This window comes from Oncorhynchus masou, chromosome 5, assembly GCF_036934945.1.
Source record: "Oncorhynchus masou masou isolate Uvic2021 chromosome 5, UVic_Omas_1.1, whole genome shotgun sequence".
NCBI lineage: Eukaryota > Metazoa > Chordata > Actinopteri > Salmoniformes > Salmonidae > Oncorhynchus > Oncorhynchus masou.
In genome coordinates this window covers 22,031,515-22,059,365 of record NC_088216.1, presented here as the reverse complement: position 1 = coordinate 22,059,365, position 27,851 = coordinate 22,031,515, and the positions used below count along the sequence as shown (strand labels likewise).

At 41.9% G+C, this 27,851-nt stretch overlaps 1 protein-coding gene across 3 annotated transcripts; it reads right to left on the bottom strand.

Moving 5' to 3' along the window:
- Positions 1 to 31: 31 nt before the first annotated feature.
- On the bottom strand, positions 32 to 27,851 carry LOC135537077 (collagen alpha-1(XVII) chain-like). Of its 3 annotated transcripts, XM_064963287.1 has the most exons (52): positions 27,627 to 27,851; positions 23,319 to 23,380; positions 22,941 to 22,991; positions 20,203 to 20,967; positions 19,249 to 19,296; positions 19,090 to 19,143; positions 18,850 to 18,900; positions 18,392 to 18,535; positions 18,039 to 18,176; positions 17,645 to 17,716; positions 16,180 to 16,254; positions 15,999 to 16,049; positions 15,367 to 15,522; positions 14,545 to 14,631; positions 14,411 to 14,458; positions 14,139 to 14,267; positions 13,587 to 13,898; positions 13,340 to 13,390; positions 13,176 to 13,202; positions 13,045 to 13,071; positions 12,886 to 12,948; positions 12,664 to 12,768; positions 12,491 to 12,553; positions 12,282 to 12,317; positions 12,139 to 12,192; positions 11,008 to 11,079; positions 10,752 to 10,814; positions 10,587 to 10,622; positions 10,392 to 10,463; positions 10,247 to 10,273; positions 10,100 to 10,135; positions 9,978 to 10,013; positions 9,716 to 9,796; positions 9,492 to 9,527; positions 9,312 to 9,398; positions 9,090 to 9,170; positions 8,884 to 8,934; positions 8,506 to 8,568; positions 8,053 to 8,112; positions 7,913 to 7,930; positions 7,719 to 7,769; positions 7,466 to 7,573; positions 7,050 to 7,229; positions 6,675 to 6,797; positions 6,476 to 6,574; positions 6,227 to 6,361; positions 3,648 to 3,803; positions 3,056 to 3,247; positions 2,600 to 2,752; positions 813 to 893; positions 586 to 656; positions 32 to 366 (listed from the first exon to the last, which is right to left on the bottom strand). In XM_064963287.1, exons 2-52 carry the CDS (start codon positions 23,368 to 23,370, stop codon positions 349 to 351), a joined length of 4,845 nt encoding a protein of 1,614 aa, XP_064819359.1. In that variant the 5' UTR covers positions 23,371 to 23,380; positions 27,627 to 27,851; the 3' UTR covers positions 32 to 348. The 3 variants fall into 3 exon arrangements, with proteins under 3 accessions (XP_064819359.1, XP_064819368.1, XP_064819364.1); XM_064963296.1 differs by lacking the exon at positions 8,884 to 8,934; XM_064963292.1 differs by lacking the exon at positions 586 to 656 and having other exon boundaries at positions 27,627 to 27,850.

Below are 27,851 nucleotides of genomic sequence, written 5' to 3'. Positions count from 1 at the left end.
TTTCCTCGAGTACAATAAGTACAATGTTCTATTTTTCAACACATAGTTGAACTATTCCTGCTATCAACATGCAAGGAGGTGAATTGGAAAGATACTCCAGATTAAACACTAGTAAAAATAGTTTGTAAAGACATCTTTGACACAATACAATACATCAGCGCATGGAATACTGTCCTGTTCAACAGTTTGTCCTATAGAAAACTATATATTTACATCGGTAATGTCTCCAAGGCATTAGGCCCCAGAATGTATGCTCATGACATATTTCATAGGACTTTCATTCACCTTTAATGAGTATTTATCAATCATTTGTTTCTCAAACGCCAACATTCCTCTTTCTTCTGTTGGTCACAAGTGTGTATTCGCCTGTGGAAAAAAATGTGAAATCTTAATGAAACCATATCTCTTCTGCATACCTAGGTCAGATCGACACATCATGAATAGCAGGGACACGTGTATTGAGGGTACTATATCATGACAGAATTACATACAGTATCACTAGAATGGATCCTACTGTAGCATCATGCTTAAGGATGTTGATGAAGGGAAAACTTGAAAAGGTTCTCTGTGATAATCATGATGTACCTTTCTCCCCCTCCCCCCCCTTTTCCACTCCAGACCAGGGAGGCCTGTCCTTCCTGGGATGCCATCCAGTCCTGGTTTACCAGAATTCAGAGTGAAGGTGTCACAATGGGACTGATTTTATGACTTTGTCTCACTTGAGTAGCTTAACACAATGCTTGACAAAGACCTGGCAAATGATCAAGAGCGCAACTCTAAAGATGTAAAAAGTGTAATGGTTCAAAAGGTACCTCTCTCGCCTTTGTGACCTGTATGTCCTATGTCCCCTTTCTGTCCTGGCCTTCCAGGGGGTCCCACCATGTTCCCATGGGCTATGGATGATACATCAGGTTATTTCATGTAAAGTTAAAGCTGCAATCAGCATTTTGGCAAAGCCTCACCAATGTTCAATCGTGACAAATTGGACTTCACACTTGGTACTATTCTTAACTTAAATGTATAATGTGAAATAAAGTACCAGTCAGAGGTTTGGACACACCTACTCATTCATGGATTTTTCTTTATTTATACTCTTTTCTACATTGTAGAATAATAGTGAAGACATCAAAACTACGAAATTACACATGTAGTGTACTGTAGTAAACAAAAAAGTGTTATTTATTTTATATTTGAGATTGTTCATAAAGCCATCCTTTGCCTTGATGACAGATTTGCACACTCTTGGCATTCACACTCTTGGCATTCTCTCAACCAGCTTCATGATGGAGTCACCTGGAATGCAATTCAATTAACTGTTAAAATAATTTATTTCCTTCTTAATCCGTTTGAGCCAATCAGTTGTGTTGTGACAAGGTAGGGGTGGTATGCAGAAGGTAGCCCTATTTGGTAAAAGACCAAGTCCATATTATGTCAACAGCTCACATAAGCAAAGAGAAATGACTGTCCATCATTGCGTTAACACATCTGAAAAATTTCAAGAACTTTGAAATTTTCTTCAAGTGCAATCGCAAACAGCATCAAGTTCTATGATGAAACTGCCTCTTGTGAGGACCGCCACAGGAAAGGAAGACCCAGAGATACCTCTCCTGCAGAAGACAAGTTCATTAGAGTTAACAGCCTCAGAAATCAGCAATTAACTGCACCTCTGATTGCTTCCCAAATAAATGCTTCAAGTAACAGACACATTTCAACATCAACTGTTCAGAGAAGACTGTGTGAATCAGGCCTTCATGGTCGAATTGCTGCAAAGAAACCAATAAAGGACACCAATAAGAAGAAGAGACTTGCTTGGGCCAAGAAACACGAGCCAAGAAACACGAGGACATTAGACCGGTGGAAATCTGTCCTTTGGTCTGATGAGTCCAAATTTGAGAGTTTTGGTTCCAAATGCTGTGTCTTTGTGAGATGAAGAATAAGTGAACGGATAATCTTTGCATGTGTGGTTCCCACCGTGAAGAATGGAGGAGCAGGTGTGATGGTGTAGAATTCAAGGCACACTCAACCACAGCATTCTGCAGCGATACCCCATCGTATCTGGATTGTGTTTAGTCAGACTATCATCTGTTTTTCAACAGGACAATGACCGAAAACACACCTCCAGGCTGTGTAAGGGCTATTTGACCAAGAAGGAGAGTGATGGAGTGCTGCATCAGATGACCTGGACTCCACAATCACCCGACCTCAATCCAATTGAGATGGTTTGGGATGAGTTGGGACCGCAGAGTTGAGGAAAAGCAGCCAAGTGCTCAGCATACGTGGGAACACCTTCAAGACTGTTGGAAAAGCATTCCAGGTGAAACTGGTTGAGAGAATGCCAAGAGTGTGCAAAGCTGGCATCAAGGCATAAGGTGGCTACTTTGAAGAATCTAAAATCTAAAATATATTTTGATTTGTTTAACACTTTTTTGGTTACTACATGATTCTATATGTGTTATTTCATCGTTTTGATGTCTTCACTATTATTCTACAGTGTAGAAAATAGTAAAAATAAAGAAAATCCCTTAGGTGTGTAGGTGTGTCTAAACCTTTGACTGGTACTGTACATTAATGAATTGCATTTATACTGTATTATTGTCACCTCTGATGTATTCCATAAGGTCAGTGACGTTACTATGGGAACCAAACACACGGCTGAATCCTGGAGGGCCAGGGGGTCCTGGGGGTCCTTGAACAACCTGTGACTTCTCCAGCTGTGACCGGTTCTCAACCACGTCCCTCAACAGACCATGGTCTACGGGATGGGAAACAATCAAGATCAGAGATAGCATATGCATTTACATCCAATGCAAAAGTAGGACTCTTCATTCATTGCCGATTGTCACTATCTTTATTTATCAACATGTGTGTCCCACATAGAAATTGAATTACTAGAACTGGCATCCCAATTCAAGTCAATGTGCCATTCCTTTGATCCATTGTCATTGGAAACAAATAAGCTTTGAAGAATTGCATTTAAATGTTGTTAAATGTGTATAGCTCTGAAAAGCATATTGTAGCACTGCGATGACAGTATTGGATATTCAGTTTCACTTACACTTGATGTAGTCAGTCACTCGGACCGCTATATTGGAGAAGTCTGTCTCAGTCTCAGCCAGCCTTCTTCCCTCGCTGGTCCTGTGGTCAAAGGCGTGGCCGTACCCAGAGTTACCCTGCTCTCCCTTGTGTCCCTGAGGTCCAGGGGGACCTGGGGGGCCTGGGGGCCCAAACATTCCCCCTCTTAGACCACCTGGTGAGGATAATACAATATGCCAGTTACACCCACTGATACCCACTGATCTGGGGCAGTAACTCAATTTCAAGGGTCAATTATTGCTTTGAAATTAATGGGAGTCTGTAAAATCCCCTATCAATGTCTATTTTTCTTTTTAATAAGTGACCTTTTTATCTTGGGAAGGACATCCATGAAGTGATGTAATTAGGGTAACCTATTGTACAGGCTCAATGCATTTCAAGTAATCTATTAACTTTTATTTCCTGGTTTTAGACCTACAGGGTGGATAATGGAAAACAAACTATTTCTGTACTGTTGTAACTCTAGGAGTCTTTGGATAGTACTGTAATACCATATCATTATCCACTTAGTAGAAAACCATTTATGAAACCCTTATTGATTTGACCATACTCACTCTGTATGTAGTCCTTGACCTCCTCCAGCCTGTATCCAGAGCCGCTGTAGGGGGCCTGTCCTGAAGGACCGGCAGGGCCTTGAGGGCCAGCAGGGCCTGGGACACCAGGTGGACCAGGAGACCCCTGAGCGCCCAAGGCACCTCTGTATTCAGCATCTAGAAAGGACAGGCAGAACTGACATCAGTTAAACTATTAAGAGGAGTAAATGTGCAGACTGTCCAGTAAGTCCTTCTGGCTCTAGACCTACAGTGCATTCGGAAAGTATTCTGATCCCTTGACTTTGTTACGTTAAAGCCTTACTCTAAAATGGATTTTAAAAATATTAAAAAATTCTCATCAATCTACACACAATACCCCACAATGACATGAGAACAGATTTATAAAAATGTGTGCAAATTTAAAACAAATATAAAAAACAGACATTTCTTATTTGCATACAGTAAGTATTCAGACCCTTTGTTATGAGACTCGAAATAGAGCTCAGGTGCATCCTGTTTCCATTGATCATCCATGAGATGTTTCTACAACTTGATTGGAGTCCACCTGTGGTAAATTCAATTGATTGGACATGATTTGGAAAGGCACACACCTGTCTATATAAGATGTCAGAGCAAAAACCAAGCTATGAGGTCAAATGAATTGTCTGTAAAGCCCAGAGACAGGATTGTGTCAAGGCATAGATCTGGGGAAAGGTAAAATAATTCCGCAGCATTGAAGGTCCCCAAGAACACAGTGTCCTCCATCATTCTTAAATGGAATAAGTTAGAACCACAAAGACTCTTCCTACAGCTGGCCGCCTGGCCAAACTGAGCAATCAGGGGAGAAGGGCCTTGGTCAGGGATGTGTGTGGCCTCCAACTGCTCTTAAATACAAGTAAAACTAAATGCATGCTCTTCAACCGATCGCTGCTCTGTCCACCCGTCCAGCATCACTACTCTGGACGGTTCTGACTTAGAATATGTGGACAACTACAAATACCTAGGTGTCTGGTTAGACTGTAAACACTCCTTCCAGACTCACAGCAAGCATCTCCAATCCAAAGTTAAATCTAGAATTGGCTTCCTATTTCGCAACAAAGCCTCCTTCACTCATGCTGCCACACCCTCGTAAAACTGACTATCCTACCGATCCTCGCCTTTGGTGATGTCATTTAAAAAATAGCCTCCAATACCCTACTCAGTAAATTGGATGCGGTATATCACAGTGCCATCCGTTTTGTCACCAAAGCCCAATATACTACCCACCACTGTGACCTGTATGCTCTCGTTGGCTGGCCCTCGCTTCATACCCACTGGCTCCAGGTCATCTACAAGACCCTGCTAGGTAAAGTCCCCCCTTATCTCAGCTCGCTGGTCACCATAGCAGCACCCACCTGTAGCACACGCTCCAGCAGGTATATCTCTCTGGTCACCCCCAAAACCAATTCTTCCTTTGGCCACCTCTCCTTCCAGTTCTCTGCTGCCAATGACTGGAAGGAACTACAAAAATCTCTGAAACTGGAAACACTTATCTCCCTCACTAGCTTTAAGCACCAGCTGTCAGAGCAGCTCACAGATTACTGCACCTGTACATAGCCCACCTATAATTTAGCCCAAACAACTACCTCTTTCCCTACTGTATTTATTTATGTATTTATTTTTCTCCTTTGCACCCGATTATTTCTATTTGTACTTTGCACATTATTCCACTGCAAATCTACCATTCCAGTGTTTTACTTGCTATATTGTATTTACTTTGCCACCATGGCCTTTTTTTTTGCCTTTACCTCCCTTATCTCACCTCATTTGCTCACATCATATATAGACTTGTTTTTCTACTGTATTATTGACTGTGTGTTTGTTTTACTCCATGTGTAACTGAGTGTTGTTGTATGTGTCGAACTGCTTTGCTTTATCTTGGCCAGGTCGCAAATGTAAATGAGAACTTGTTCTCAACTTGCCTATCTGGTTAAATAAAGGTGAAATTAAAACATTTTAAAATGTGACCAAGAACCCAAATGCCCACTCTGACAGAGCTCCAGCATTCCTCTGTGGAGATGAGAGAACCTTCCAGAAGGACTGAGATGTGACTTCCAGAACTATCTCTACAGCACTGCACCAATCAGGCCTTTATGGTAGAGTGGCCAGATGGAAGTCACTCCTCAGTAAAAGGCACGTGACAACCCGCTTGGAGTTTGCCAAATGGCACCTAAAGGACTCTCAGACCATGAGAAACAAGATCCTCTAGTTTGATGAAATCAAGATTGAACTATTTGGCCTGAATGCCAAGAGTCACGTCTGGAGGAAACCTGGCACCATGGTACTGGCAGCATCATGTTGTGGGTATGTTTGTCAATGGCAGGGACAGGGAGACTAGTCAGGATCGAGGAAAAGAACGGAGCAAAGTACAGAAAGATCCTTGGGGTGGCAATCTTATCAAGTGACTATTTTAAATCAATTGAACTACTTATCAAGATCCATCTGTAGGTCCCGGCCCACCATTTGGGAAACACTTGCACACACTATGGTTAAAGAAGCTAATGGTGTGTGTATGAATCTAAATGTGAATCTGACATGGCTGTGTCACAGTGATTCCTTACCATTCATTAGAGTGAGGACCCGTCCAGCCACCTCATGGGTATTAAAGCCATAGCCTCCTCTCCATGGGATCCCTGGGATGCCAGGAGGTCCAGCAGGGCCAGGAGGACCGATGACATAGCGTCGCACTTCCTCACCTGAGAGGGGTACGGATCAGGCAAGGGCACTTCATTGACTGTCTCATGACACAATGTTATCTCTTTCTTTTCCCGACCCGATTATCAACATTTGTGCTCAAACAACTGACTTACTCTGTAGAAGGCTGATGATGTCATTTAGCGATGTGCTGCCTCCACCGGGAGCGCCAGGCGGGCCTGGAGGTCCAGGCACCCCACTAGCAATACCTCCACCTGAAATGTCAACAGAACTATTAGATCCAGGTACACATACAATATGATATACTTCATATATGTACTGCTTTTGATAAGATGTTGGTTTGTCTGGACTCACTCTGGATGTACGCGATAACGCGACTAGCAAGATCGTCCACTGACTCCACTGATCCGTCACCAGGGGGCCCCGGTACACCCGGAGGACCCGGAGGTCCCGACATGTACTCCCTGACACCATCGCCTCCATGAAGGACAACACAATACACAAGTTACTGCACTGCTAACCAGTAGCGTAGAAAAGGTTTAAGATCTTGAGGCACCATTTTAGTTAGCCTCAACTACGCAAACAACAACTAAATCATGTTTTGTCGACCATATTATCCCATGGAGGTCACGTATGCTATCAAATACTGTAACGGTCTTTGGATGGACATAGTTTAGCCACATTCCTTTTCATTGGGGGTAAGAAGAAAAAGCAGATCATCTCACTCACTCTTGAGGTATTCTGTGATGTATTGGCGGACGTCCGGTGTTCCAGACCCAGACCCAGGTGGCCCATCACGGCCGGGAGCCCCGGGAGGTCCAGGTGGACCTGGTGCTCCAAGGGAACTCCTGGATGATCCACCACTGGAGTAGCCAGGGATACCTGGAGCACCTGGAACGCCAGCCTCACCTAATGAAGATATAAGTTGGCTTAACTTACACAAAGGATCCACATTGAGTGATAAACATTGTTCATGTGATGCTCCAGAGCTTTTGAATAATTGTAGCCAGTAGATTTAAAAATAGTGCTCATGAGCCAAAGCAAGGTCCCAGTTTTAATTATTTTTTGCAATTCGTATGATATGTTACGAATGTATAAGTGCTTAAGATCCCAGACTGCATCTTTAAAGGGGTGTAAGGGTGTACCTTTTGGACCCGGTTGTCCCTCGGGGCCCTCTGGACCTTGGGGCCCTGGAGGTCCACTGTCCCCTTCTGGTCCTGGACCTCCAGGTTGTCCCTGGGGTCCAGGGAAACCTGGGGAGAAAACAATACAATGAACAATACAACATATACCCAAAAGGATCAAGTAAATTCAGAAGTAAATGTTGGTTGTAACCCAAGCCACAGGTGTAGGCTTGAATGTTTAACTATGCTTCTGATAAATATTTGATCCACCCACCGACACCGGGATCTCCTGGAACTCCTGGTAAACCGGGCTGACCTGGGTCACCTGAAACATAGGTCAAATTGCGTTAAGGTTGACAGTCTATCACATAGTCTGCCATGTAAATAATATGTGACTGAGCCAGTTCATAGCCTACTATGACATCAATCCAGCCCTTTGACATGGACATGCATTTAAAAATTGCTTACCTTGGTAACCCTGGGGTCCTGGTTTGCATTAGGAAACAATACAATGATTGACAAGATGAGTGCACATAACCTCTGTTTCGACCAAATTGACTATGATAAAAACACAAATGGTATAGACAGTGAGTTGGACTCCTCTGTACCTGGTGATCCCGGTAGACCAGTTGGGCCAGCAGGTCCTGGGGGCCCAGCGAAGAAGGTTCCTGAAAGACAACACAGTGTTACACTACAACACTACATTGCGTTACATTACTTGACCTTCCATATCATACCATATCATATGAGGTGGCAGGTAGCAGGTAGCCTAGTGGTTAGAGCATTGGGCTAGTAACCAAAAGGTTGCAAGATCAAATCCCCGAGCTGAAAAGGTAAACATCTGTCGTTCTTCCCCTGAACAAGGCAGTTAACCCGCTGTCCGTAGGCTGTCATTGAAAATAAGAATTTGTTCTTAATTAACTGACTTACCTAGTTAAATAAAGGTAAAATATATACTGATCAACAGCTTCTATCTTTGACTGTAGAGTTATTGTGATTGTGTTGAGTGATCAGATGGTAACAGTGGAGAGTGTAGTGTAGGTTTGGTAAGGGCCACCTACCTGAGTTTGGCACAAAGCTACCTGGCTCTCCCTTATCTCCTCGGGGGCCGGGCACACCAACACCTGTGGTTTAGTTGAAATTCATCAAAATGGTTTGAAGAGTAACTTACCATTCTTACAATAGCTTAATTATTTTTCAATATAATATTATACATTCTTCTCAGGTAGAAATGTTATGGCTTACCTGGTACACCTGTTTCTCCTTCAGGACCTGGAGAGCCTTACCTGGTACACATGGCTTTCCTTGAGGACCTTCAGGACCTGGGGGACCCTTACCTGGTACACTTGGCACTCCTTGAGGACCTTCAGGACCTGGGGGACCTTTACCTGGTACACCTGGCACGCCTTGAGGACCTTCAGGACCTGGGGGACTCTTACCTGGTACACCTGGCACTCCTTGAGGACCTTCAGGACCTGGGGGACCCTTACCTGAGAAGGAATAAGGTATGAATTTGATTTTTAAATAGGACAGAATCCATAAGAAAAAAGGATCAGATCAAACTAAAATAAAACAGCTATACATTCAAAAACACATTGAAGTCCTAAAGTGCATGGAGAATGAACCACTGAACCACGTGGCTTACCTAGAAGACCCTGGGGACCTGGTTCTCCTGGGGGCCCTGGAGGGCCAGGTGGGCCAGGAAGACTAGCCACAGGTGCACGTCCTGTTGTAAGGGGTAAAGTAAGTTTAGAGGTAATAAGACAGTCCTATACTATAACGAGTCTAAAACAGGAACATATTTTCACAAGTCAGGTAGTTACAAGCCGTCTGGAAGAATTCATTGATATGAGCCAAACATACTCACTCTCTGTGGTTTCCACAGTCTGTATAGTAATACCAGGCTTTCCCTGGTCTCCCTTCTCTCCTTCCTCTCCCCTTTCTCCCCTGGGACCTATAGAGACAAAGACAATGAACAATCAAAGGGAAAGTACGTACAGTATGTGGACCTTGGTGTCTCATTGGATATCTGAGAAATAGGTCTTACCAGGCGTCCCAGGAAGACCAGCAGGGCCAACAGGACCTGAGGAGACACAACAGAAGCACTGAGCACAAATCATATTGTACTTCAATGGAAAGTCTATGAGGAACTTCATAAAGATCTCCAACATCTAGATCTTCATCCAGATCTGGTCAAGGCGATACAGTGTTTACTCAAACTGTAGAACAACATCTTAGAACATTTTAAGAATGCAGAGCTTCGGTACCAACCTGAGAGTCCAGGGGATCCGGAAACACCAGTGGGTCCGGGGCTGCCTGGAGGTCCGGGGATGGCAACCGAACTGGAACCAGCTGGAATTCAAACAGGAGATTGACCAATGACCATCCATTGCTTAAGGACATGTGATGCTGTTCTACTGTGGACACTGTACTATAAAGTCATCTCAAGAAATATTTACGGCTGTAGATGTAGAGTGCCTATCCAATAGTTTAACGATGACTCTAATTCGCCTTGTCGTTTCCTCTGACTTACCTGCATTGATGATTCTACCAGGTTCTCCAGCTTCGCCTAGAAGATGACATGATGATAGATTGAATGAAAGCATAATCCTGTTCGACTAAAGATATAGAGGAAGTATGTAATAGGTACGTTACCTTTACCTCCAGGCTGACCTGGATTACCTGGTATACCTATACAGGATTGAAAGGGAGGGTTACAAAAATGTTATAGCCTACTGTACAATATTTGAGAAACCATGCATCTGAAATGTAAATCAATGATGTTGCATCAAAGAGTCATACCTGGTGGACCTTGAAGCCCAGCAATGCCTACAGCGGAAGCAAGTGGAAAATGTATGTTATTGAAATGTAAATAGTGAATACTAAGCATTGATTGACGGATGGATGGATATATGGATTAGTAAATTGATTAATTGATTGATTGTACCTGGGAGGCCTGAATCTCCTGGAGGTCCTGCTGGTCCCCTGGGACCTGGTAACCCATCCAATCCCTTGTCACCTGGAATGATAAAGGTATCAACTATCCTGTAAAAATCTAAAAGTTGTTATATGGACAACTCGATTATTCTACCAAAATATATTGTTGTGGTTTCTATCTACCACAGGATGTTGTTGTTTTTACCTCTAGAGCCTTTTTCACCGTCAGCCCCGGGAGCACCTGTTGAATAATACCCACACATTCAGAATTGATAACAGTGAAGAATTTCACTATTAGGTTGTCTATATTAGGACAGCCTGAGATTATTCTAGCAAGCACAATCTTTTCTTCACTACTCTGTTCACTCACCTGCAGGTCCTTTAGATCCATTTGCGCCGTCTGGTCCCGGAGGTCCTCTTTGACCTGGGTCACCTATGATGACGGAGAGGATACATAACCACTATGAAATGTACTTACAACTCATTTTCACACCAGTTTACGTACATAGTGCATATTTCTCTCAATTATGTGTTATCCTAGAGAAGGGTGCGATAAGAAATAAAGAGGAGACACAAAGTTCTGAATCCCATGTGATTCTAACTATTTAGGGCAGACAGATACACACCTGATGTTCCGCGGAGTCCTTTCTCTCCTGGCTCGCCCTTATTTCCTGGAGGTCCAGCTGCTCCCTTCTCTCCTAGACGAGGAGAGAAACAATATGCTTGCTGATATGATCTTTGTTTAATGCTGCAATATGTAACTTTTTAGGTGACCTGACCAAATTCACATAGAAATGTGAGTTAGAGATCTGTCATTCTCATTGAACGTCAGTCTAAGAAGAGGATGATATGTTCTATGTTTCCATTCTTAAATTTCCTTTTTGCGTCTTTTACTTTCAGTTTTTCAAACAGCGATTGGAAAGATACAGTACTTCACAGAGGTTTAGATGGCACAATGATTCTCTACACAATTGCTTGTTTTGTCACAAACTGAAATTAGGCGAATTATTACACATTTTGCAACCAGGGAATGGCAGAGCAACTTCTGCATATTACACCTTTAAAACTAGAATCCCCCATTGAAACAACAACAAAGCCACCTCCGCGCCACTCGTTCACGAGAAATAAAATGACGGGATGGGGGCTGGAGAAATGTAACCACTCTCAAATTCATAGACAGCACTATGGCTGTGTAACAGTATTACATCCGTCCCTCTCCTCGCCCCATCCTGGGCTTGAACCAGGAAGCCTCTGCACACATTAGCAACAGTCACCCTCAAAGCATCGCTACCCGCCACGGTCCTCGCAGAGCAAGGGAAACAACTACAACAATGTCTCAGACTGAGTGGCGTCGCCAATTGAAACGCTACCAGTGCGCACCGCTAACTAGCTAGCCATTTCACACTGGTTACAGATGCAAGGACTGACCATCCATTGTATCAAATGCATACTTTTCACCATGTTTTGAGGCTATACAGTCTTTGTTGACATTTACGTTCTTTACCAAAATGTTAGTAAAACAAGCTTATTTTGGGGGTTCTGATGGGGGTATGACAGTTAAACTAAGCTCATGAGGCATTAATATTCTTCAAGAATCAATGGGTATATATCATAAATGTTTAAGTAAAAAAAAATGGATGTATCAACTAAGGGTTCTAGCTATATTTGTAGCGTTCTCTTTGTGAATCTAAATCAAGGAAACAGGCCTGCATACAACACAGTAGTGTGCATCATCTCAACACATCGGTCTGGAATACCTTTCGGTCCTGGAGCGCCTGCTTCACCTCGGAAACCCTGTGGGCCAGGAGTTCCTAAAGGTGACGAATACACAACTTTAGAAATCGCACGCTTGTGTCTTCTTCCAGTACAATGGTACACGAAAAGGGCAAAGAGCACTCACCTGGGATACCTGTAGCACCCTGACCACCCACTGACCCTGGAAAACCAAAATAAATACACTTTCACAACAGTTACATGTTGATGAATTGCATTTACATTTGAGTAATTTAGCAGATGCTCTTATCCAGAGTGACTTACAATTAGTGATGATTTAATGTAACTCATCAAGCTAGACGTATTTCCTGCATTGATGATGACCTTTGGCCTTACCTTTAGGCCCAACAGGCCCAGCAGTGCCAGCAGGTCCAGGCCCTCCGGATTCACCAGGAGAACCTATGGCATCATATAACATTAAATAAGAGCTTGAACAGGAACCCATCATTTTTTCTCTGAAGATATACCATGACTAACTGTGACGCCATCAAATACACTTATGAACATACCTTTGTCCCCTTTCTCTCCAAACCCTGGAGGACCAGGCTCTCCACGTGATCCCGTTGGTCCTTCTCGGCCCTTCTGGCCTGGGGGGCCCTCTGCACCAGCTTCACCTATTCACAGATGAGAAGAGATGCATTGTGGGAGTGAGAGTCTATACAGTACATTTCTCATTGGTTGCAAGATTGAGATCTTGACATTTTAAGTCAAATTGTGTCCTTAAGCATTACCTGCATTTCCTTTAGGTCCCCTCGGGCCCTCCAGTCCACTGTGGCCCATCTGACCTGGAGGACCTAAGGAAGAGAAGCCGAACATCAGTCTGCTATCATTCAGCAGATGATTATTTACTGTAGCCCCTCCAGAATAAAACTAGTAGTTTGTGTTCCTACCTGGTAGGCCAGGGAATCCATTATCACCTGAAATGAATGAATGAATTCCATTTGTACAGTATAGCTCTAACGTGTACAGTATTTGCTGTGTGGCGTCATTGAAATTAAATGTAGGTCTATGGGTCACTGACCTTTGACTCCTGGACCACCTTGGTCACCTGAAATAAAACAGCTGAAATGTTAATCAACAGACACAGCCAAAACTTGCTCTGCCAATACAGTTTGTTTCCATCTATGGATGGATGGATCCATCTGCGTATGTTTCCATGTCCATGCAGTGGATGCCCTACAATACCTTTGGTCCCAGGCTCTCCTCTCGCTCCTTTCATTGAGTGTGCAAGTGTTGCTGTAACAAATAAATAAATATTTTTGTCAATATATAGAATCCAATAAAAACCACACATTCAAAAATATTCATAGAATTCACAAGTTCGCATGATTTGTGATTTTTGACTGAATCATTCCTTTGTTATAATGGTTGAAACGCTCAACATATACCCACAAAATACAAGGCTGGTGCACAGTAAGTTCTGGTTCTGTACCTCGTACAGTATCGGACTGCAGCTCACTCCTGACTATCTGCTGTACTGCCCTTTGCAGAGCTACAGGGTCTTGGCCTGGTCCGTTAGCTGATCCTGGACCTGCTCCTGCTGCCACTCCCAGATTGATACCATTATCAGTGCGGAGCAGTGTGGTAGAGGAGGGAGAGGAAGTCTTGTCCATGTATGCAGACTCCAGAGGGTCTATGATGTTGATGGCTGAGGAGGAGGAGAGGCGACTAGAATGTGCTGAGGAAGAACTGGAGGCTTGTTCCAAGGCGTCCACACGAGCTTTAAGACGTTTGACTTCTTCGGCTGTAAGTGGTTGGAAGAGAAAGAGAGAGATGGGGAGAAAATTGAGAGAGAAACAGAGAGAAACAAGGACAAAGATCGAGTGAGAGAAGCGAGAAACCGAGAAATGCAGGAGAGGAAGAACAGAGAAAAAAAAAACAGAGAGATTTACTCCGACATGGATGTAACTCCAGCTCTCTATGACAGACAACCACATCAATCAAACCACCCCAGTGTCCAACAGCTCTGCTCCTCCTCTCTTACCCAGGGCGATGAGTCCCAGGAGGAGCCCCAGGAGGAGCAGAAGACCCAGCAGGATGCCCAGCAGCCACTTCAACCAGGAGCAGCAAGACCAGAAGCCCAGACCTCCTCCAGACTCATCCTTACGTATCTCTGATCGAAGAGAGAGGTAGAGGACATGGGGGTCAAGAACGAGCATCAGTAGAGTATCATGAAGAATGCATAAGAATAGGCACTTAGGGCTGAAGATTGTTACGTTGGGATTCAGCCATTTCAATTTCATAGTTAGACTATACCTGCATAGGTTGCTTTGTCTTTCGTTGACACTTTCGTCAAGGATCCAGCTTTTAAAAAACAGCAGTGGAAGAACAGTATGTTAGTAACACAAGTCAAGGTGTGGTGAAAATGTCTGTTCACTTCCGTTATCTACCGTTAGTTTCTGTGGTTCTGGCTGTAGCTGTCTCCACAAAGCTGGACACCTTCTTCTTCTCCTTCTTCAGCGAGTCCTCAGAATAGGCTAGAAAATGTGAAAAGATAAGTCAACTTCACCATAGCTCACAGACAACGACTAACACTGAGACAGTGGGACTGTAGTATGTTATTGGGCATGGAAACATTTAAGATCTGATAGAACTGGTACCATTTTCCCTCAGAAGGTTCTTCTAATTGAGCAGACAATTAAATATTTAGTAAAAAAAATATTTGGTGAAAACCCTCCTCTGTGTACATGTCTGATATTCTCAGGTATTGGATTGCAATATTCCGGCAACTTTCCCAAAAATTCCCAAGTTTCTAGGAATCATGCTTAGAAGATTCCCAGGATAAGCAGGGAATCTGGAATCCTACTTGGCGTCCGACAACAAGGAGCTACAGAGGGTAGTGCATATGGCCCAGTACAACACTGGGGCTGAGCTCCCTGCCAACCAAGTCACAGTCTGTTCTCTCTGCTACCGCATGGCAAGTGGTACTGATGCACCAAGTCTGGATCCAACAGGACCCTGAGCAACTTCAACCCTCAAAACATTCAACTGCTAAATAGTTGGTTAAATAGTTAGCCAAATAGCTACCCGGAATATCTGCATCTAACCCTTTTGCACAAACTCTTTCTTTGTTGACTCGTCACATACGCTGCTGCTACTGTTTTATCATCAATCCTGTTAACTAGTCACTTTATTCTTATTTATATGTACATACTTACATCAATTACCTCCTATCTGCTGTTTTTAAGAAACATGTTTGAGTTGTTGCCTACCAATAGCAGTGGCAGCAGAGGAGAACTGCTTGCCGGTATCTTTGGCCATGATGAGTCTCTCCGTCTCCTTTTTGACGGGAGCTTTCTCTTTCTCCAGCAGCATGAATTTGTATTCTTTGGCGAAGACCTCGTCACTGGTAGGAGTGCTGGGTGCCACTGAGAAATAGGCAGCAAAAACACTCAGTGTAAACTGGTAAGTGTCATGAATACATGATAAGATAGAGTAGTAGAGGATATCATTTTACTGCAGTGGGATAAATCAGGGTCACACAGAGTGTATCTTGGGAGTCTTAAACAAATCTACTTGGAAACAAAAGTACACACCTCACACACACGGTTATGGGGTTAAAAAAAAGAAGACACTTGTACTATGTCAGATATAGAGTTGAAATGTGTTACATTTGGAGTTTGCACCCCAATATTACACTTCATATACATCAATCAAGAGGAAAAACATGAATAACGTTCCACCCATGAGGCAACTAGAGGGCGATTTGGTCATTTGACTGCAGGAAAGTGCTATACTTGTCTTGGTGCTGCTGCTGCTTGTACATATATACATCAAATCAAATGTTTTATGTCTATGGTTGCCTAATTGTTATCGATGCAAAAACAAAGTACTTTGGACTCACCTGTGGTTGTGGACACCCCTGTGCTTGTGACATTTTTCTGCACACCATAGACTGCCAAGAAAGAGATACAGGGTGAATTTAACATGATTGAAACACGTGTGAAATATAACTCCCACAATGAACATGGGCATTATTCTCTTGATTCAAGGGGATTTCTGAACACTCAACACTCCATTCATACCTGTTTGTGCGTTGACTCCATTAGCTGTTAGGATGCCGCCAGTGGTGGAGGCCAGGTTATTCTGCATACCATGAACTAGAGTAGGACAAAGAATAGTCAATACACTACTACTACTGAAAGTATCGGATTGGTGTCGACATGGGCTAGAGGGAGTTTCTATAGACCAGCAGGGATGGTCAAAAATGTCAAAATACTATAAAGATCAATGTATCAAGATTTTGAAATATATTTAATTAAAATACATGTATTTTTGTATTTTAAAATATAAAAATATGTTTGCAAGTAAACGGCCCAAACAGCAACAATTTTCTCAGTAATGGTTACGGAAGCATTTCACTTGCTATGACTGTGATGTGTTGTTGTTGTTGACTGTAAGTCACTCTGGAAAAGAGTGTCTGCTAAATGACCAAAATGTAAATTATGTGAACATACTGGGTATTATTATTGGCCTTGTTCCAGTAGAGCTCATTAGAATACTACTCAGCATGCTTTGCAATTGTGCATTTGCACATTTACATTTATATTGAATTAATTTAGCAGACGCTCTTATGACACCATGGTGCAATCAGGCTTCTGATACCAAGGCAGGGAGAACGGGGGCCACAAAATTGTGAACCGATATAAAAAATGGCAGTGAGGAGAAAAGTACTCAATTGTCATGCTTGAAGTAAAGATACCTTCATGGAAAATGACTCAAATAAAAGTGAAAGTCACTCAGTAAAATACTACTTGAGTAAAAGTCTAAAAGTATTTGGTTTTACATATACTTAAGTATCAAAAGTAAATGGAATTGCTAAAATGTACTTAAGTATCAAAAATAAAAGTATAAATCATTTCAAATTCCTTACATTAAGCAAACATTTAAAAATATATTTTTTTATTGGCGGATAGCCAGGGGCACACTCCAACACTCAGACATCATTTACATACGAAGAATTTGTGTTTAGTGAGTCCGCCAGATCAGAGGCAGTAGGGATGACCAGGGATGTTCACTTGATAAGTGTGTGAATTTAACAATTTTCCTGTCAAAATGTAACGAGTACTTTTGGGTGTCAGGGAAATGAGTGGAGTAAAAAGTTCTTCATTTTCTTTTTACCAAAAATATTAAAAGTAAAATAAAGTACAGATAGCCCAAAAATGACATAAGAGTACTTTAAAGTATTTGAGTACTTGAGCACTTTACACCACTGAAAATAGTGTAAAAAAGTATTTTGTATTTTAAAAATACCAATTACCGCTCTCAAAATTATCTTATCACAAAATACATTGGAGTGAAGTTAAGCCCAGTGTAATACAAACGACTAAATACTCAGAAATAATTTTTAAATACATATTTCAAATACATGTAATACAAATACTGCCCATCTCTGCATAGCAGTCACTTACTTTCAAATCTGTGAAGGGAAGAGAACAAGTGAACACTTTGGGAGAAAGAGAGACAATAGATGTTGAGGGAGATGTTTACCAGTGCTAGAGGCAGAGAGTCCAGAGTTCATGGATGTAGAGCTGAGAGCCAGGTTATTCTGAAACCCTGTGGCTGTAGAAACATCGATAAACACCCACATCGATTGAGTCACACCCACAGTAACATATACAGTATTCATTGACGATGAGAAAATTTGGAGACATTTTCTTTTTTAAACTTTCTTGTCATTTTTATGTCGCACACAAATCTAGTTCACTTTAATTATGTCCTTTTAATCTCTTTGATTAAACCTGTTCATTTATATAAATATCTTCGTTGATGGTGTGAAGGATTAAATTCAGATTACATTTCTGTTGGCATTATTATCACTCCGTATCATGCCATTCTTGTTAGAGTAATTGTGACTGTATATTTGGTGATGTCTATTGCTGACCTGTGAGTGTGGTGGGTGAGTGTTGGAGGGTGGAGGTGGGGGACCGGTTGATGGCGTTGCTGTGGTAACCATAGCCTCCAGCCGTGGGGCCTGACCACACGTAGGAAGGCATTCCTGAGTCCAGGGTGGCGCACTGGCCTGGGAGAGAGGGAAAGGGTTAACTAGTTTTATGTATGTTTGTGTACATTTATTTAACCTTTATTTAACCTTGATTTAACAGGTGAGTCAGTTAACAACGTATTCTGGACATCTAATGCATCAGTGATTATTTATGTACTTTCTTACTTGTGTAATTACTACTTATGTACCTATTTACCTAGTTTAATCATGATTATATTGGTGAGGGTGTGTACCTGACTGGGAGCTGTTTGGCATGGTTCTGGTCTCTACGCTGGCCTTCCTGGGGATAGGGAGGGTGCTGGTGGGGGAGCGAGGGGGGCTGATGCTGCTGGAGCGACTCCCCTTCAGCAGCCGCTTCACGTCATCCAGCTCCGTCCCTACACGCCACGGGGGAACAGACTAGGGTGTCATCTAATGTCACTTAGGAAATGTGCAGTGTGCAGACTTTTCAAATGGTTTTTTTTTTAAAAATAATAAAGACTGATTTTTATCAAACTGTATTTATCTTTCATATTCAGCTTATCTTCAAGTAGCCACGTTCCATTTCTTTATACGTTTTCTGACTGAGTCATATTGTCTCCCTATTTGTTGAAGTCAAACTAATATCATCTTGGTCCACGTGTATTTTCCAGGGCAGATCGGGTGAGTCATAGGTTAGTGATAAGAGCCCGCATGGTATTAGGCAACTCACATCTTTTAGCAGTGGGAGAGGCACTTTGCAGTCTGCATCTGATCTCACTCTCTGGAACAGGACACACCGAATAGAACAGAAAAGTATAGAATAGATTAGAATAGAGTAGTGTAGTGTAATCAGATGTGTTCTATATTAATCAAATGCAGCCAGTTAAAATTGCAAAAAAAAACAACAAGTGCATTCTGCAGTAGTGTATGTATGGTCTGATTGATGGTGCTTTGCGCTAACAGCTCGTACCCCTGCTGTGGCTCCGCCCTCTGGTGGGTTTACTGGCAACTGCACTTTCTGCAGCTGAAACAATCAATTATCAAAAATCAATTGTCATTTTTAATATCCACTTTTATTAAACATAGGAATTAAAAACATTTTGAAGTTACATTTAAGATTGATAGTTACCATATTCTCTCCTTGTGTATTCCGGAGATGAGTTTCCACTGGATCTTCCTGAATACACAGAAGAAAAACACCACGATTGATTACTTTTCCTTCTTCATGTCATGACTGAAGTCATACTTCAACTTCTTAATGATATTCTTAATAACATTATTATTGATATCTGCACCTGTACTAAAGAGCATCAGAGGACCTTAGGTAGGGCCAGTAGTTTCCAGACCACATAACATGACCAAGAAATGATTGCGCTCCCTCCCTCAGACGTTGCATTCGTCAACCAATGGTTACGTGCCACATCATCGACTGTGTCATGAACCGACAGATTGCTGTAACATATGATGTGGTTAGCTAATACCTAAAATACCTATCCAGGCGTTGTAAGATCTGGCAGGCATCTGCAACACCTGGTCAGAGGAAAGCGCACCGATGTATGATCTTAGGTACCCAGAGGTTATGTGGTCAGGAAAAAAAATCCTAGCCCTGGATATAAGGTTATGTTCATAACCAAGTGGGAAGGTGGTATTTACCACATATGACTGGGAAAAGTCCACTTGAACGCCCCTCCAACTGGTAATTACTAGTAGGAACCTCGACTATTATCCCTGAGCTTCGACTTCTCCCACATGCTGACCTCTGACATCTACTAAGGAAATGACCTTGATAACAGCATTTTCAGCAGTTAAATGCAACAACAAAACATTATTTTTTTAAATCAATCTATTAATACATTTTTGAACACTATAATTAGTTTACAAACACATATAGCTCTACGTTTAGATTATGGTTGACACAGCTAGTTGGCCATTAGCCAATCTGTGTTTCTCAATGAGTTCAAAGAACTTGCATGCATCCAACTGGTATTTACGACTTCACAACAGGTAATTACCACCTTCCCACTTGGTTATGAATGCAGCATATGAATAGGGTTAACCTTTGACCTTTGACCTTGTCACTGACCTTCGTAGCTCATGGAGCGGGCGATCATGGTGCTGGTCATGCTCTTTCTCTCCGTGGGGGTGGGGGAGTAGCTGAGAGCAGAGGATGCAGACCCCTGTGCCCCACCCCTCTTCACGCCCCCTGAACCCGCCCCCGCCAAGGAGCTGTAGTTGGACCTGGTAACCGTGGAAACGGTCACAGAGCCCAAGCCGCCGGCTGACATTTTGGCACTAGAAGAATCCCCTCCTCCGATTCCGGCACCAGAACTAGAGGCAAAACCAGAACTAGAACCAGAACTGGAACCAGTGACAAAACTGTCTCCTCCTACTCCTGCTCCTGCACCTTTGGAACTAGATACAAAACCAGAACTGGAACCAGTGACAAAACCTCCTGCTCCTGTTCCTTTGGAACTAGAGACAAAACCAGAACTGGAACCACCAGAACTGGAACCAGTGAAAAAACTGGAACTGGAGCTAGGCATAAGACCCCCTCCAGAAACGGAAAGAGAGCCGCTGGTCTTGCTCGCCCCGAACGATGCCCCCGAAGCCCCTAAAGACCGAAAAGCTGCGCCAGAGGCCCCTGAAGCACCGGAGGATAAAGAGGGGGACTCTATAGTGGTAATGGTGGTTGATTTGCTGACGGATCCCCCAAACTTAGCTCCACCCACAGACCCGGCTGCAGCAGAGGATACTAGCACTGAGCTACTGCCTCCTGTGATGGCTCTACTGGTAGACTCTCCTCCTCCAGTAGAGAGCAGCCCGCTCCTCGAAGAGAGACCACCTGAGGCTAGAAGAGGAAAGGAGAAAAATAATGATTAGGACTTATACGGAGCTTAGAGAAAGTGACTTTTTCTTATACAGTAGCCTGACATATAGCAATGTAGCCAGGGGGGTCATGCACCCCCCAAATCTGTGGGGGCACAAAGGACCTGAGGATAGCTGGGGGGGGGGGGGTTCTCTGCTGAAATACAGGTAAAAGATTGAAAGGAATGTGAGTCTTATTCAGTACATTTAGTTACTGTTTGCTTTTCTAAAGTCTACAAACTTTGCCAGCAGGCATGCCAGCTAGGATAGTTAGACAAGCTAGCTACTCTACCTTGATTGATAGCCTGAAATTGCTTCATGGTGGCAAGTTACAAGGTTGGGAGATTGGGAACCTATCTGGGCTAGCTAAAGCCAACTTTATAAAATGTGGCTAGTAATACTACAGGGAATTAACAAACAATCACCAAAAAAGTATATATATATATATATATTTTTTTTTTTATTTTATTTTTTTATATATAGGACAAATCTCTGGGGGCACTTGCCCCTGTGCCCCCCATGGGCATGACGCCGCTGAATGTAGCTTAGCTGTCTACTGAATTCTATAAGTAATGGATTATATACCAGTGACCATAGGAGTTCTATAGGAGCATCTAAACTCTTTCGTTGGAAGAGTTTAGGCTGTGATTGACAGTACAAGAAAAACGGTCTTTTACAGGATTCTGACTGCAGTCCAAATGAGCAGGTGTTAAAACCTGTCACACTGTGCCAAAAAATAAGAAAAATACCAGAGATGTTTTTTTGGATATAGATTATTTTTTAAATCTAGAATTTTGTCTGAGCATGTCTTGAACATGTTATGGCATAACTACTGCTGCTGCTACCACTGCTCTGAGAGATGACCTTCCTCTCCACATCTGAAACTCCACGAGAACTGCTGGAGGACACGCTCTTCTGGTTGGAGACGACAGAGTAAGTGATTCCCTCTTGTGGAGAAATGAGGGACAGTCAGAGACCAATGCTGAGGACATGGATCCTGTTCAGTGGTGGTTAAAGAACCCAAATGTCATACTCGAGTGAAAAGTAAAGATACCTTCATAGAAATTTAGTCAAGTAAAAGTGAAAGTCACCCAGTAAAATACTACTTGAGTAAAAGTCTAAAAGTATTTGGTTTTAAATATACTTTAGTATCAAAAAAAGAAATAAATTCAAATTCCTTTTATTAAGCAAGCCAGACAGAACCATTTTCTTGTTTTTAAAATGTACGGATAGCCAGGGACACACTCCAACACTCAGACAACATTTGCAAATGAAGTATGTGTGTTTAGTGATTCTGCCAGATAAAAGGCAGTAGGGATGACCAGGGATGTTCTCTTGATAAGGGTGTGAATTTAACAATTTTCCTGTCCTGCTAAGTATTCAAAATGTAACAAATACTTTTGGGTGTCAGGTAAAATGTAAGGAGTAAAAAGTTCATTATTTTCTTTAGGAATGTAGTAAAGTAAAAGTAAACGTTGTCAAAACTATAAATAGTAAAGTAAAGTACAAATACCCCCAAAAACTACTTAAGTAGCACTTTCAAGTATTTTTACTTAAGTACTTTACACCACTGGTCCTGTTCGAATACTTTAGAAATGCATCCTCCTTTTTTTTCTCCTTTAGGTAAGCACAGATCTATGAGTGATTGGATAGGTGTAAGCGAGGTTACCACCCATTTCCTTCACCAATCTACTATTCAGATCTGTGATTGCATCAAGGAAGGTAGGACATAAGGATGCATTTCTGAAGTAATCGAACAAGGCCCCAGACTGCTGAAAATGATCATGAATAATCTTCACTACCAATAATGATAGTATAAAAAAATGTTTTTAAATGAATTATAGGAACTCAACATTCGGATGGACAGAGGATGAATTCATATTTATGGGATATTATATTCACAGGTACATGTAGTGTGTATAAATTATGAAAACCTTCAGAAAGGACACAACTCACTTGGCGGCAGTGATGTCAACCGGGTTGTTGTGGTTACTGTTTCTTTGACGACTATAAAAAAAAGATATATTGACAATTCATAAATAGGTTTCATGTTAAAATGTGTTCCTGGCCAATACACTTGTAATAATCTATTTGAAGAGTACCAGGTTCAATATAATGGTACACTGTAATAATGGGTTGTGGTTTACAGGTGATATACATTTGGTCATTGAGAATGACTACAAAAAGACAAATCTGTATTTGTGTGTGTCATTCCAAACCTTCAGTCTGTATCAAAATCAAAACAAGCTTCAGAACAAGCTTCTTCTAACAAAGCCAAAAAACCAAGGCAAAATAAAACATGTATTTTCTCTAGAATATTCAGTGACTTCTTACCCTTGCCACCGGCACCAGCATTTACAATCTTGGTTGTCGTTAGATTGTCCATCCCATGTTAACTGTTTCAAAACAGAACATGTATTTATTTTTACATCATTTATCACACTGGTGCATGCAGAGAAATCTAAGGAAGGCACTGTCTGGAAATATCAAACTAACTAACAGGACTTCAAACGATATAGATTTGTCAGAATTTGTATTATTTTGGGGGCATTTTTCCATATTTCCGTATTTCTCCATATTTGGCATTATGTACTACTAGTAATCGTTCTCTCTCTTTTTTATTTCTCTCTCTCTGTTTCTCTCGCTCTCACGCTCACACTCTCTCTCTCTCTCTCTCTCTGCTGTAAACATTCCAAAGTTCCCTGATTGAGAATGTGTTGTTGATTTAAGCGGAGACCCTAGCCTTGGGCAAGCCAAGCCTGTATATTGTCTTCACCTGATAAATTGAGAGCTCTTTTCATAGGGAGCAGTGATTTACTGGCGGTGCCTATAGATTTTCCTGTGAAACTGAAAGGGACTCGGACCGAAATCAGATGTGGGTGTTGAAATCATTTACAAGTTAAGTTCACTATACCACAGATACAAGATTTCAGGGATGGCCAAAGGCTCCTGTCTAATAACATAACGTGACATAACATGACATAACATAACATAGCATAACACAGCGTAGCATAACATAGCATAACACGATTTAACATGTGATCTGACGCAGCAGCATCTCTTTGACGCGTCGTTTCAACAGCATTGACTGATGGATGTAGTGTGGACAGGTTCTACAGCAGAACCATGGTCAGCGTCAGGATTTAGCCTCCACTTGGAAGAATAACAATGTACATATACACTGGCCCCAAATGGATGCTAATGGATAGAAATATTGGGGGAAATACTGCGTATATTATTCTAACGTAAGCTCGTCTTCTTATTCAAGAACAAAAATGTAATCCTCTCTCGAACACGTCAGTGTTATTTATTGGGGACGCTAACATGAACAAGGCCAGACCTGTGTGGATTCCTTATTGGCTGCCTCAATTATTCTCATCATCCACAGAAGCCTGAACTTACAATTTACATGTAGATTTTTTTTAAATGGATGACTTGAATCATTTGAACACATACTTGAATACTGAATTCTATGTGATATTATGATGTATTAGAAATAGTGAATAGGCCACTACTTTAATCACTGTCAATCAGAAATTCATATAAAATAATGAATATGAAATATGACCACTTGTAAAGTAATTCATGCTTTATAGCTACCCCCACATGGTACACAAAGGTGTCATGTTACATAGTAGATGACCTATGACCTCTAATTAGCATCACCAGGTCAGGAGGGCTGTCTATGTCTGCATCCAAAATGGCACCCTATTCCTATAGGCAATCCAGAGCCCTATGGACCCTGGACAAAAGTAGTGCACCATATGTAGTGCCAATTCAGATACTTAGCACACAAATACCTGAGGCAAATAGGATTACAGTGGGGCAAAAAAGTATTTAGACAGCCACCAATTGTCCACTTAAAAAGATGAGAGAGGCCTGTAATTTTCATCATAGGTACACTTCAACTATGACAGACAAAATGAGAAGACAAAAATCCAGAAAATCACATTGTAGGATTTTTAATGAATTTATTTGCAAATTATGGTGGAAAATAAGTATTTGGTCACCTACAAACAAGCAAGATTTCTGGCTCTCATAGGCCTGTAACTTCTTATTTAAGAGGCTCCTCTGTCCTCCACTCGTTACCTGTATTAATGGCACCTGTTTGAACTTGTTATCAGTATAAAAGACACCTGTCCACAATCTCAAACAGTGACACTCCAAACTCCACTATGGCCAAGACCAAAGAGCTGTCAAAGGACACCAGAAACAAAATTGTAGACCTGCACCAGGCTGGGAAGACTGAATCTGCAATAGGTAAGCAGCTTGGTTTGAAGAAATCAACTGTGGGAGCAATTATTAGGAAATGGAAGACATACAAGACCACTGATAATCTCCCTCGATCTGGGGCTCCACGCAAGATCTCACCCCGTGGGGTCAAAATGATCACAAGAACGTGAGCAAAAATCCCAGAACCACACGGGGGGACCTAATGAATGACCTGCAGAGAGCTGGGACCAAAGTAACAAAGCCTACCATCAGTAACATTATGGCGCCAGGGACTCAAATCCTGCAGATGTGTCCCCCTGCTTAACCTGTTATGGCTGCATCCCTTTGTTCTCAATTTCCACCAGAAGACATACCCAAATCTAACTGCCTGAAGCTCAGCCACAGAGGCAAGGATATGCATATTCTTGGTATCATTTGAATGGAAACATTCTGAAGTTTGTGGAAATGTTCATTGAATGTAGGAGAATATAAAACAGCAGATCTGGTGGAAGAAAAAATAAAGAAAGAGCATACGTTTTCTGTTTTTTATTGTTGAGGTATCATCTTTCACATGTACTTGAATAGCCACACAGTCAGATAGGATGCTGGATATAATTTTGATGGATAACACAAGAGGGCAACTGTAGGTGTGCAAAGTTTCAGACTGATAACTTCAGGAATGGGTGAGCTACATGACATTTAGCATGAAGTCACCCAGGTGTCCCACACAAGTTGCCCAAATGTACCCAAGTGGCCGAATTGGTGAAATGAACTATATACAGCAGTGCAAATAACTATATACAACATATGAAAAAGCAATTTTAACACACACACACACACACACAATTTTTTTTTTTTATATTAGAAAATAAATATTTAAGCCAGTACATGTCCAGGCCCGTCTGAAGTTTGCTAGAGACCATTTGGATGATCCAGAAGAAGATTGGGAGAATGGCATATGGTCAGATGAAACCAAAATAGAACTTTTTGGTAAAAACTCAACTCGTCGTGTTTGGAGGACAAACACCATACCTACTGTGAAGCATGGGGGTGGAAACATCATGCTTTGGGGCTGTTCTTCTGCAAAGGGACCAGGACGACTGATCCGTGTCAAGGAAAGAATGAATGGGGCCATGTATTGTGAGATTGTGAGTGAAAACCTCCTTCCATCAGCAAGGGCATTGAAGATGAAACGTTGGGTCTTTCAGCAAGACAATGATCCCAAACACACCTCCCGGGCAACAAAGGAGTGGCTTCGTAAGAAGCATTTCAAGGTCCTGGAGTGGCCTAGCCAGTCTCCAGATCTCAACCTCATAGAAAATCTTTGGAGGGAGTTGAAAGTCCGTGTTGCCCAGCAACAGCCCCAAAACATCACTGCTCTAGAGGAGATCTGCATGGAAGAATGGGCCAAAATACCAGCAACAGTGTGTGAAAACCTTGTGAAGACTTACAGAAAACGTTTGACCTCTGTCATTGCCAACAAAGAGTATATAACCAAGTATTGAGATAAACTTTTTTTATTGACCAAATACTTATTTTCCACCATAATTTGCAAATAAATTCATTAAAAATCCTACAATGTGATTTTCTAGATTTTTCCCCTCATTTTGTCTGTCATAGTTGAAGTGTACCTATGATGAAAATTACAGGCCTCTCTCATCTTTTTAAGTGGGAGAACATGCACAATTGTTGGCTGACTAAATACATTTTGGCCCCACTGTATCTATACAAATAGATACAGATCAAATCGTCACCATGTGGTGGTAATGACCGTCAAACATAGTTCAATTACTTGTCTTTTGCCCTCAAGAAATGCGGAGGAAGACGTTGAGGTTGAGAGAAGGGCGTATCAGTTGCCACAGGCTGTGTGTAAATGTGTCTCACACCTGTGTATCACCCCTTCAGTTACAGGCTATTTGCAACACTCTCCCTTCCACAGCCACATAGTGTTGAGAGGAGGACCTCTTACAGCTGCAGATGTATCCGTTTACCTCTTTGATGTATATGAAAAAAACACTTGCACACTAAGCCCTGAATCCACCACAGTCTTGATATGGTGCGATATAATACAATACTACCTAATTGGCACATTGGATTTGGGATTTCAATTAAATGAGGAAATTATAATTAAGGGTAGACATAATTACCGGAGGGCATAATTTGGCAACAATTAGGCATAATATCTCAAAGGGCTTAACTATGCAGACAGCAACACAATTATGCAATCGGCTCTTGAATTTGGAGGGATGAACATGTGAATGTGATCCAAAACAGTAAATCAGCATTCCTCCCCAAAATGTGTAAGGAATGTGTTATTGGGTCTACACAGGTGAGACATAAACAGGGGATAGATTAGTACTGCCTCTATTTGAATTGTAAATCAATTTGGATTGTAAAAAAATAAAAATAATATAAAAAAATAATGCCTACCTCAGCCCGTTTCCAAAAGATGATCTTCCTCTCCTCTCTCCTCTATTTTCACAGAAAATGATTTGATGGCACCAGCGATCCTATGTGCTTCTGCAGTATCTCCAGGTGCGTTATGGATACGGTCCGCGCTGTTCATGCGCTGTATGTGTCTGGCCCGTTTATGTATGAGTCTTTTCTGACTCATTGCTTCTACCGTACCAACATGTTGGAACAAAACAGCTGGAA